The 11,678-nt window shown below is 29.8% G+C and overlaps 4 protein-coding genes across 4 annotated transcripts in view; 1 reads left to right on the forward strand and 3 right to left on the reverse strand.

Annotated features, from left to right (window-relative positions):
* Positions 1-1,735: 1,735 nt before the first annotated feature.
* Positions 1,736-4,286, reverse strand: LOC108573046 (synaptic vesicle 2-related protein). Its single transcript, XM_017935405.1, has 7 exons — positions 4,121-4,286; positions 3,346-3,530; positions 3,067-3,263; positions 2,921-2,984; positions 2,716-2,841; positions 2,429-2,637; positions 1,736-2,330 (listed from the first exon to the last, which is right to left on the reverse strand). Exons 1-7 carry the CDS (start codon positions 4,284-4,286, stop codon positions 1,736-1,738), a joined length of 1,542 nt encoding a protein of 513 aa, XP_017790894.1.
* A 705-nt stretch (positions 4,287-4,991) lies between these two features.
* LOC108573049 (protein unc-119 homolog B) lies at positions 4,992-5,922 on the forward strand. Its single transcript, XM_017935408.1, has 4 exons — positions 4,992-5,149; positions 5,230-5,343; positions 5,413-5,712; positions 5,795-5,922. The coding sequence occupies exons 1-4, from the start codon at positions 5,008-5,010 to the stop codon at positions 5,920-5,922; spliced, it is 684 nt and encodes a 227-aa protein (XP_017790897.1). The 5' UTR covers positions 4,992-5,007.
* A 589-nt stretch (positions 5,923-6,511) lies between these two features.
* Positions 6,512-7,690, reverse strand: LOC108573048 (protein ABHD11). The gene is made up of 4 exons (XM_017935407.1): positions 7,557-7,690; positions 7,324-7,477; positions 6,906-7,271; positions 6,512-6,823 (listed from the first exon to the last, which is right to left on the reverse strand). The coding sequence occupies exons 1-4, from the start codon at positions 7,688-7,690 to the stop codon at positions 6,512-6,514; spliced, it is 966 nt and encodes a 321-aa protein (XP_017790896.1).
* Positions 7,691-9,330: 1,640 nt separating this feature from the next.
* Positions 9,331-11,678, reverse strand: part of LOC108573047 (cytoplasmic protein NCK1) — a 5,173-nt gene continuing 2,825 nt past the window's right edge. The window contains exons 3-4 of the mRNA XM_017935406.1: positions 10,583-11,520; positions 9,331-9,905 (exon numbers count right to left, since the gene is read on the reverse strand). Of these exons, the coding sequence (XP_017790895.1) occupies positions 9,684-9,905; positions 10,583-11,520 (1,160 nt within the window). The 3' untranslated portion in view covers positions 9,331-9,683. The remainder of the gene's footprint in view (positions 9,906-10,582; positions 11,521-11,678) is intronic.

Genomic DNA, 11,678 nt, shown 5'->3' on the forward strand with positions numbered 1-11,678 from the left:
ATTATAAGATCTTACATAAAACAAATAAAAATGAAATGATTTCTTTAAAATATTTTGTGCTTGCTGCGTTTAAATAATCAAGCTAAAGTTGTAACTTTATTTATATAATATTAAAATATGTAATAAAAATTACGGTTTACCATGTGTATACATTAATATCCTGCACATTTTGTGCATTTTGGCACTTTTGTTATACGTTAACATTTAATATTTTGTATCAGTCTTTACACATTTCTCATGTTTAAAACCTACTATTATGGTCTAACGTACTATGGGAAAGTAAACTGTGTGCGTGCGCGCGCGCGTTTAGTTTATCCTTCCTGTTCAAATAATTGATCAGAAACAAAAAATGTTAATTATATATATAATATGTGTATGTGTGTATGTATATATATGCAGTCAACCCTCTTATAACACGATATATACTTCGATATAACGGTGCAAAAATTGCGACCGTCCTTTAAGGGGGGCTTCTCATGTAACAGCAGTAAAATCGAACGATTCTTCTATATTTTTTTTTTTTTTTTTTTGAGAAAACTATTAACAATACAAGATTATTATTTTACGGGTACATAGATACATTCATAAACTACACAAACAATTTTTTTTGTTTACTTTTCTTCATTGTTATATCAAATTGTATGCAATTGTTTTTATCCACTTTGATGATGAAACCATTATTGGCGGTCAGTGTAGTACTTGTTACAATCATCAGAATTTAAAAATTAAAAAAGTTTCTTAAAGTTAGATAGTTTGTGATGGAATTATACCTATTTTAAACAAAAATTATGGAAAATTAGACAAGTTGTACGGTTTCGAACAACAATTTACTTTTCTTGGTGGATAAATTGAGTTTATATTGATTAAAAGAATATTATAAATAAAAAATAAAATAAAAATCAGAGGTACAGTCTCTAGAGGATTGTATAAGAAATAAAACAAGCTTTGTTTGAAGTTGATTAGTCAAATAGTTATTGAGTTAACGTGCACACCAATTTAAAAAACATGGTTTCGAGAAAAATGCGTTTAAAGTTTTCTCCGGGATACATACATGCGTGACACGCTATGTTCCAACGGGTTATAGCTCTGTTAATTCTTCGAATTCCGATCTAAAACTTTGAGAACATATTCTCAAGATATAAAGCTATCGATTTATATAAAAAAAAATCGATTTTTTTTGGACCTGTTACATGTGAAGCCCCCCTTAACACGATATTTTTTTAAACGGTTTTTATATAACGGTTTTATAAACTTGGGCAACTCTCACATAACACGAATGTTTCAAATATGCATTCTTATACTATTTTATTTAAAAAAATATCTGACTTTCGTCAGTTCTCGAGCACACGCACTCCGAGAACACTGTTTCGATATAACACGGAACAAATCCCTCTGGTTTGCATTTGTTCTAAGTTTCGCTTAACACAATTTCGATACAACACGACACTTCGAGAACACGCTTTCGATATAACACGAAACACATTCCCCAAATTTCTATTAGTTTATGATTTCGCTTAACACGTCTTCGATACAACACGGAACGAATTAACCGTGTTATAGAAGAGTTAACTGTATGTATGTATGTATGTATGTATGTATATATATATATATTGTAAAAACAAAATAAATGGACATTGATAAATATAAGTGAGTTTAGTTTCATTATTTTAAAAAACGTTAATTCGTTAAAGAAATTAAATAATAAAAGAAATCCGAAGTAAATTTATCTCATTTCTTAGGACGAATCATTTGATGTGTGACTTTTTGATTCAACCGGTAAAGCAAGAGTAGCTGCAGCAGCGCATAATGCTGTTATAGCATAAATTGCCATTGCTCCAGTAATAGACCATTGAAGAAATACTTGTGCTATGTACGGTGTGACCATTGCACCAATTCTAGCCATTGCACTACAAGTGCTAACACCAACACTACGTAAATGCGTCGGATATACTTCAGGGGTATACACATAAGCTGCTTGAAAGACACCAGCAATTAAACCTCTAGCTAGAAAAATTGCGAGAGTCAACGTTACTCTGTTTAATAGGCAAGCTCTGCCTAAGAAACAAATTAATATGGCGAACATTACTAGTTGAAAAGCCATTGTTTTCCTCCTGCCAATTTTTTCAATTGCAAAAATAGTAGAGAAAATTCCTGGAAATTCGGCTAACGTTGTCCAAAGAAGATCAATATAATCACTACGTTCTAAACGACAATGTAGTTGACAAACATCTTCTTTTTTATTTTCCCAAGAGCTACATTGTTCTGATGATGTATGAAATAGTTCTGTAGTCATTAGTACAACACCATAATAACAAAATGCTGTACTCATCCTAAAAGTGCAATAGCCATAATTGGTGAGATGTATTATTATAATGTTAAATACAATACTACATAAAAACGTAATTGAAAATTAAATTTAAATATTTACCAAACAAGCCAAAGCAAGGTAGATGTCCTGCACATTTCTTTACTCAATACATCCTTCAATTTGCCATGGTTAACTTGGTAAAATCGATCCATAACTAATCTTCCTGGAGGTAAAGGTTTCTTATTTTCTCTTGCTACTCGTTCTAAAGTTGAAACAGCTTTGTCCATTCTTCCACTTGCCATATCAAATATTGTAGATTCTGGCAGCCACTAAGAACAAATATAATAAATGATACATGTAATTTTGTACATACCATTTCTATAACATCACATATATATATTACTTACTGGAGTGATTATAGCAAATACAAGAAGTGGTACAGTTGATAAAATAAGAAGCCATCTCCAACCAAAAGTTGGCATTATTACTAAAGCTATTGCAACTTCAAAACAAGCTCCAAGTGCCCAAAAGCACTAAAAAGAGTAATTATTTTATGTGAACAAAGTAAATATGTGCATTATTTAAATTTATCTAAGATAAAATAATGCTTACATCCAATAAAATGACACATTTTGCTCTTTGTTTTGCTGGAAGGAATTCTGCATACAATGTTACTCTAAAATAAAAATGATTAATGTTATTTATACGTAAATCAAGGATATTAATATTTTTATTTATAAGACTTACCAAATACTTACGATTGTGGCACACAACCAATAGCAAAGCCAACTAATCCTCTAAGTAATAAAATCCACAGAAAATTTGGTGCAAAGGCACTCAGGAAGGCATAATAAAGTAGCAATATTGCACATAAAGTTAATGACTGTTTACTACCATATCTGTCACTTAAATTACTCCAAAATGTAGAACTTAGCATCATACCTAGAAAAACAACCTAAAATAATTATAATAACATGTTACATTAAAACTATGATAAAAATTTTATTGAGCATAAATATTTTACTAAATACTGTTACCGTAGTTGTTAAAGCTTGCTGATATCTAGTTATACCCCAGTCACAATGTAAAGATGGACTTAAAATACTTAATATTGTTATTTCCATACTATCTACCATCCAACAGAGGCCCGTAAATAAAGATAGTTTAACTTGAAATTTTCCAAATCCTAATGTATTGATAGCTTGGATTACAGTAAATGTATCTGTCAATGAATTTTTGATAATATTGAATTTGAATTGACTGTAATTACTATTTATGTAACATACTTAATTATTTAAGCATTTAAGTTAAAAATACAACAATTCATTAGAAGTTATTTATATAAAATATATTTTATGACATATGTGTACTTTATACATAGACTATATGTACATTCTATAATTGCAACAATGTATGTTAATTAGTATTGTTATATAAAAATATATGGAAACATTTTATAAATTGCTAATTTGTTTCACATGCACTCAGAAAAGAAACAGTTAGTAATATTTTAATCGTACCCAAGTAGAAACTAAGATCACTTCAGAAACCTCTGAAAGAAAAGTCATTGTTTGAAAGAAATATTAATCAAAGCAGTCCCACTTTTAGAAGAACAATATTATATTTTTATGCATAATAAGATATTTACACAACTTACAGTTACCCGCTCCTTTACAAATAAGTTTAAGCACATTACCCTGCACATAAAAATTATCAGCAGTATTGTAAAGAGAAATCAAAAGAATTTACATATTTATATTATTTCAATTGACAAGTGTCAGTAATATGCATATTAAAAAAAAAATAGTATACCATCAGGGATAACTACAACAGAAGAAAGTTCCATCGAACGCTCTACACAATTTCCAAAATTTCTATTACATCTTGATGTGCTTTCTGAATTAACATTTAATTCAGAACCACGCAATTCTCCTAACTCACGATAAGGTTCGTTAGATATTTGTGATGGATTAGACATGATTGTTTATGTATCATATACACGAAATAATTAAACAACTCAAAGAATCCAAATATTTATAACTATCACCAGTAACGTAATTAATCTGTATGAAAATTAAAATGAAACAATTAATTATGTATCTTCGTCAGTATGTAGAGCATATCAACTTCCACATAGGTAAGGTTAGACTTTAGTGGTTAGTGTATAAATTGATCTTACCAAAATAAACATTGAATAGTGTGGGTATGAAAAATTAGAATACAAACAAAAATTGCATATGCTATGGACTTTACAATGGTTTTTAACAAAATTAGAATATTTGGTATTTAAAATAATCATATTTCTTATTTACTAAAAATAAAGAATAACAAATTAAAATAATTAGTTTAAAAAACTCTAGTAACACGAGATCACTAGTCGTTTTTTATACGTTCGTAGGTAAGTAATACAGTGGTTCTTCTACAATTGTGCATAACTTCAGGATATTTACAATTGATATTTTTAATGAAGAACCATTAATAATTATTTGGATGTAAAGAGATGCCATGACATTTGCACAATGAAAACATTGAGTGTATAGGTATTTCTACAGCCGCAAATATTGGATATAATATTTTTAACATACGTGAATCATTTAATAATATTCAATGAATGTCTTATATATGACGCTTCGAAATTATCACATGTGGTATTTGAATATATATTAATTGCCTTTATATTCTTTAATTACACTTAAATTATGAGTGTTGACAGCGAAAATAAGTCGAATGAAGCTATTGTTTCGTTTGCACCATCAGATCAGGAAAATACTGATAATGGAAATATTGAAGGAACTCCGATAACCCCAGAAATTGTGCTGCGGTTACCTACAATTACAGACAGTAAATATTTTCTTTTGTTTCGATATAATATGAAATAAGTAAAAATTAAAAAGAAAACTGTATATTTATATTAATTTCAGAGTATTTATGTTCTCCTGAGGCAAACATTTATGATATAGATTTTACAAGATTTCAAATTAGAGATTTAGAAACAGGAGCAATATTATTTGAAATAGCAAAACCACCAGCTGCTGGTTAGTTACTTATATATATTTTTATATTTGAAATATTATAAAACATGAATTTTATTATTTACTTTTTAGAATGTGATTCTAATCAAGATATGGAACCAGAAAATGAAGAATCCAGTTCTGAGGATGCTAATACTGGCCGCTTTGTACGCTATCAATTTACACCTCAATTTCTTAAACTAAAGACTGTTGGAGCTACAATTGAGTTTTTAGTGGGTTCTAAACCGGTAAACAATTTTCGAATGATTGAACGTCACTTCTTTAGGGATAGACTGTTAAAAACTTTTGATTTTCAATTTGGATTTTGTATACCAAACAGCAAGAATACTTGTGAACACATTTATGAGTTTCCTACTTTACCTGCTGATTTGGGTAAGCAACAAATAATTATTTGACATTAATTAATTAATTTCCACCAATTTTTAATATATAAATATTAAAACTGATTTTACAGTTTCTGAAATGATTGAAAATCCATTTGAAACACGTTCAGATTCCTTTTATTTTGTGGACAATCAGTTGGTAATGCACAATAAAGCAGATTATGCATATAATGGTGGACATACACATGATGTACTTTAGTAGGTGAAGTTAGTAGGAAATTTGCACTTTGCATAATGATTGTGATAATAGTAGTAAAGATTTAGCTAATTTAAAGTTATAATTTTATTTCTTTTTACATCTAATTGTATTTTCTTTTAATTTTCAATTTATTTAAATTTTATATTTGCATCATATGCAGTTCTTCAAATACCTGATTGAATTTATTATATCTTGTTGTATAATTCTACACTGAACTTATAGTTGATTAAGTATGTTTTATGTTAATAATTAAAAATTTTATTTGTTTAATATTTATGCAGTAGTTGTTTTTGTGCTGAAATGTGGCCTTATGTAGAATTATTTTCCAGTTTCAACAATATTAAATTTTCTAAGTGAAAAATATTGGATATGTATTTTTTATGAAAACAACAAATAAAAACTAAAGATTTTTTAAACTTTGTAAGTTTTTAATAAGCACAAAATTCACAATTTATTTATATTACATAAAATTATATTTTACATCACTATTTTTCTCTTATTTCACATGTAATATTGTAAATTTTACAAATACATGTATATATTTACAGAATATATTGTGTACTTTTTTTACATTTAAAATGGTAATAAATTATGGTTGATTAATGAAGTCAACCGTCATTTTTAAAAACTCTACTGGTTTATCTACATGCACCCAATGATTTGCACCATTTATGTAGAAAATTTTAGCAGAAGGAAATAATTGTTTAATTTTATTATGATCTTCTACTCTTATATAATCACTATTTGAACCACCTATGAATAATGTAGGTCCATTGTAAACTTTTAGTCCTACATTTGGGAACACAGCTATTTGTGTTGAAAAATTTTGTTCCAAAACAGGTAAATTAACACGCCATTTATATTTTCCAATATCTGCTTCTACTAGGTTCATTGCTAAAAACTGTAGTAAGAGATAATTTTAGTATATCTAAATAATCATGCATTCTAATAGATTATATGCAATATAACAAGTAACTAATTACCTGCCGCAAACTTAAAGATTTAACAACAGTTGCAAGTTGTTCTTTTACCACAGTGCGTGCTTTAGTTAATGTTGTACTTCCATCTAAATTTATCATACGCATTACCCTGAATATTTTTTCCATGTCCATAAGGTGAGGGCTTGTTCTCACCGGAGACATATCAACTACTATTAATTTCTCTATTAATTTTGGATAATGTAAAGCTACATACATCATTGCAGAACCTCCCATACTATGTCCTATTAATACAGATTTTTCAAATCCTAAATCATTCATAAGTTGAACTACATCCTGTGCCATATAACTATATGTCATATCTGTAGAATGTGGGGAATCTCCATGGTTTCTGGCATCTACGGTTATCACCTATAAATTTATTCCAAGTATCCCTTATATAATATAAAATTCAGTTATCTACCTTACGATTAGTTTGCTGATGAATTGTTTTTGATAATGTGTTCCAGTTCGTCTTTGAACCAAAAAGGCCATGCATTATTATAATAGGATGTTTAGAAACATTAGTTTCATTCATTGACTCATAAGATGCATATGCAAGTTTTACTGGTGTTACACTTGAAAAATATTAATGAATGTAAATGATATTGAAACAAAAAGTAAATATACACGTATATATGTATGCCTAATACATACGAATCAGAATTGTTACGTATTTGTTTAGAAGATAAATACGATGTAAAAGATGAATTAATAATAAAGTCCTGTTTTCGATAATAAGGAAAAATATTTCGTGTCATTATTAAATATCGACAGCACATACCACTCATTTTACTTTTTATCTTTTTTTAAATGATTTACAATAAATTTTCATTTATATATTTACAATTTTTACAACATTTCGATTTGTTCGAAAAATACGTGCTCTATTATTGCTTATGACATAACTCATAAACTATGAATTAACTATGTATGGTAATGGTATATTATAAAATAATATTATAATTCAGAACATAGATCAACAATCGTAGACACACTTTACATAAAATACAAATTGAGATCCAATAATATAGTAAATACATGTATAGTAACATTATGACACAATATTCCTATACTTTGTACATTGAGGAGCATCGATCTTTGTCAAATCCCTAGAACTAACTAAACATACAGCGGCGGTGGTCTTATGTGAAACGGCGTACAATGCCCAAGTGAGATGTGTGAAAATCATTTTGACATTGCCGTTCAACAATTACATAGAAGCGGCTGTGGCGTTTACTTGGTATCGGTAAATTGGTAACTAACATACCGATATTTTTGTTCATATTATTTATCCCATACCACAGACGAGGTACAGAATAAACCTTGCATTTTATGGGCCTTTTTGTAAAGGGCTTTGGGGCCGAGAAGACCCTTACCATTTTCGTGTCGCTACCAACGTTACCGATTTAGTATAGAATAGGATTACAGCATTAGTAGTGGTTGGAATTGGAATTAAACGGAACTGTGAAATTACAAATAAGAAAGTAATGTAATTGTTTATTAGTAGATGATTCATCATATGCGCGTATTCTACTGCTGGCAGAAGATCGTGAACAATTCTACCCACACAATCCAATATATGTATGTATCTTTATATGCAAATTTAATAAAAGAGGATTTTTTACATTTATTGACTTTACCATCTTTGATGGTTGGATTGAATGTAATTCTTAAATTCACTGCTTTATATCGTAGAGGGCATAACAAAAACTCTAGTTTTTTACATGATCGGTATTTCAAAACGTTGGACACAAAATACATTAGGTGTAAGGTTTATTTCTGTACCTCGTCAGTGGTTGTAATCTTATTCTATACTGAATCGGTAATGTTGGTAGCGACATGGAAATGGTAAAGGTCTTCTTGTCCTCAAAACCGCAAACAAAATGCCCTATAAGATGCAAGGTTTATCTTGTACCTCGTTTGTGCTTCGATCCGAATTGATAGATGGTTGCTATCAAAATAATTTTCGCGCATGTTAATGACGCATCGTACAGCATTTCACATAAAACCGTTGATTGCCACGCATTGGGTTAGTGCAAAACGAATTCATGAAAGTTAATGTATATTCATAGCATATATACATTTTAAACATTAGGGACAAAAATACCATCAAATGTTTCTTATGTGTAAATATAACAAAGTTTAATTTTGAGAAATATGAATATACTTAGTAAATAAAGGATTATAAAGAAACTACATTTTACCTGATGCACACTTAAATATAGTTTATTTACTTAAAAATTTCTAATAAATACAAAATCACAAATGAACACTTAGTCTTTGTTATAATTCAATACCAATAGATTCAGAGTAGAGATCCATTTAACCGGTCATAATTGCATGATAATTAACCGTTATTTGATCATTACACTTGCAATCTACATTATGTGTAGTTGTAAATATATTATTAATTGTAATAACATGGTCGATCGTGTTTTACAATTACATATGGATATAAAGAGAAGCCTTGTGTGTCATCTAGTCAATTATCATATAGCTGCCGTACAAATGTTTTGTTTTTAGTTTTTAGCTTTGTTTACTAAATAGTATGGAAGCTCCAATGAATGGTAAGAGTTGTTGGTGGCAATTACTTAGAGTAATAAATTATTTATCAGTGTAAATGGACAAACAATCAAGAAACACTAATATATGAGTTCACCAATTATATTAATTGTTATGTATAAACATACGAGATGTGTGATATTGATATTACTAGGCAGGCATTGCGTATCTTAGAGATACATTCCAAAGCGCATGGACCGTCTCATGGCACGAATTCACCTAGCAACCATTGCTACTGGGGTTGCCTTTTGGCAATGGGCGCACCAAGTACAATTTTTCACCCTGCTTGTTAGTATAAATAGGCGCTCGTTGATAATGGTCTACCAATTGGTCTAATGTATGGAATTTTCTTTGACCAATGCAATATAATGCTCCTTCCACATGTACCCTAAAATGTTTGTTACGTCCTGGAGCTTTCAAAGATACCGAATAATCTCCCACCTAAAAGTTATAACATTTACAATGTATAAATTAAATATATTGAATTTTATTCAATGTATTATTAAGAAAACAATGACTTAAATTAACTAATTTAAATATATATACAGTGTGTATGATTTATCTGAGAACGTGTAAATATCTCGAAAAATATAGATAACACGGAAAAATATTTGAGACAAAAATCATAGGGTATCAAGGGGCACATCAAATTTGAAATTTGATATCTCGACATTGGCTAGTGCAAAATACATGTGTAGGTAGTATTTGAAAACATTTTAACGTCAGCTACAAAAATGTGTAATAAAAAGTATAGGTCTCCATTTACAAATTTAAACGTAACCTCCATAAAGCTTTTCAAGGTCAAATAAATATAAGCATCATATGTGCCCTTTAGTACCCCACAATTTTTATCTCAAATATTCTTTCGTGTTATCCATATTTTTCGAGATATTTACAGGTACTCAGATAAATCACACATATTGTATATACAGCAATAACTCTATACACCTTAAATATTTCTGTTATTTGTAATAATATGAAAAAATGTTGTATACAAAACTTGCATGGCACGGAGGGAAACATATTGTGATTAGAAATATTTAAGGTGGACAGAGTTATTGCCCCACCCTGTATACATATATATTTGTATGAACAAAATTATCATAATTTATACTTACATTAGTTTCACTATCTCTAATTAAAAAGTCACCATCATGACCATGTTGATTCAATAACGTGTCACATTGTGAACGTGAAATGCTCCCATAGTACCAAGGTTTTCCAATAAGATGTGGTCTATCACCAGGGTCTGGCCTTCTTTCAAGGGAATCTCCTGTACTAATCTCACTACTTGTCATTCCTCGTTCACGGTATGGTTGTGTTAAATATTCGCTGAGTTCTTGAAGGTAATTACGTGGTACAAGACCTATTTGCCCTTGACTGTTTCTTGCTTTATACCATTCGGGATCTGCTGGTGGACGGTCAAGAATTTCCAAACGATCACCTTTTTCAAAGGATAGTTCTTGGTCATTATTAGAAGAAAATGAATAAAGTGCCACAACAATATCAAGAACATTTTCTGCCATTGCATATGTATGAAGAGTGTCATCTGCATCTCCTTCTTCCTGAGTATAATTTGATGGAAACCAGCCTGCTTGTGTACCACTTTGACCTCTCCACCAACCATCATTGCTCTTTTCTAATATTAAGATTCTAGTGCCTTTGACAAGTGATAATTCATCTGCTTGTTGTGCCTGATAATTGTATTTAACAACTGCTGTGCCTATTGCTTCACTTGGATCAGCAGGCAAACGCCTAGCCATAATAGGAGATTCCACAGCTCTAGATGGTGAATTACTGGATGGTAGGGTTTTTGAACCAGAACCTTTTTTGACTTTCTTTTTAATGCTGTCAAAAAGGGATGGTTTTTCCTTCTTGACATAATTACTTGGCACATAACCAGCTTGACCTCTTGCACTTTGTACTCTCCACCAGTGTTTAGAGTCATCAAGGAGCAAATAACGTTCATTTTTACGCAAGTCTAACTCCTGAGCACCTTGCGCTCCATAGTCATATTTGGCGACAACATAACATACGTCGTCTTGACTTGTCTTGCCTGAAAATTGCCACAATTACATTTCTCTCCAATATTATATATTTTAAATTACAATTTTAGTAATAATGTATTTTCTCAATATAGAATGTCTAATGAATATTAACAATTAATTAATAATAATCCTAACTCTATAATTTAAATGTATTACAATAAAATGA

The sequence above is a fragment of the Habropoda laboriosa genome, unplaced genomic scaffold, assembly GCF_001263275.1.
Source record: "Habropoda laboriosa isolate 0110345459 unplaced genomic scaffold, ASM126327v1 scaffold89, whole genome shotgun sequence".
In the NCBI taxonomy this organism is placed as follows: domain Eukaryota; kingdom Metazoa; phylum Arthropoda; class Insecta; order Hymenoptera; family Apidae; genus Habropoda; species Habropoda laboriosa.

Coding starts and splice junctions, on each gene's coding strand:
- LOC108573046 (XM_017935405.1), bottom strand. CDS start 4,286: ATGTCTAATCCATCACAAATATCTAACGAACCTTATCGTGAGTTAGGA. Junction 2,985..3,066: donor ATTGGTTGTGTGCCACAATC/GTAAGTATTTGG, acceptor TTTTTATTTTAG/AGTAACATTGTATGCAGAAT. Junction 2,842..2,920: donor AATGTGTCATTTTATTGGAT/GTAAGCATTATT, acceptor TACTCTTTTTAG/TGCTTTTGGGCACTTGGAGC.
- LOC108573049 (XM_017935408.1), top strand. CDS start 5,008: ATGAGTGTTGACAGCGAAAATAAGTCGAATGAAGCTATTGTTTCGTTT. Junction 5,344..5,412: donor AGCAAAACCACCAGCTGCTG/GTTAGTTACTTA, acceptor TTTACTTTTTAG/AATGTGATTCTAATCAAGAT. Junction 5,713..5,794: donor TACTTTACCTGCTGATTTGG/GTAAGCAACAAA, acceptor CTGATTTTACAG/TTTCTGAAATGATTGAAAAT.
- LOC108573048 (XM_017935407.1), bottom strand. CDS start 7,690: ATGAGTGGTATGTGCTGTCGATATTTAATAATGACACGAAATATTTTT. Junction 7,478..7,556: donor ATACGTAACAATTCTGATTC/GTATGTATTAGG, acceptor ATATTTTTCAAG/TGTAACACCAGTAAAACTTG. Junction 6,824..6,905: donor AATCTTTAAGTTTGCGGCAG/GTAATTAGTTAC, acceptor CTCTTACTACAG/TTTTTAGCAATGAACCTAGT.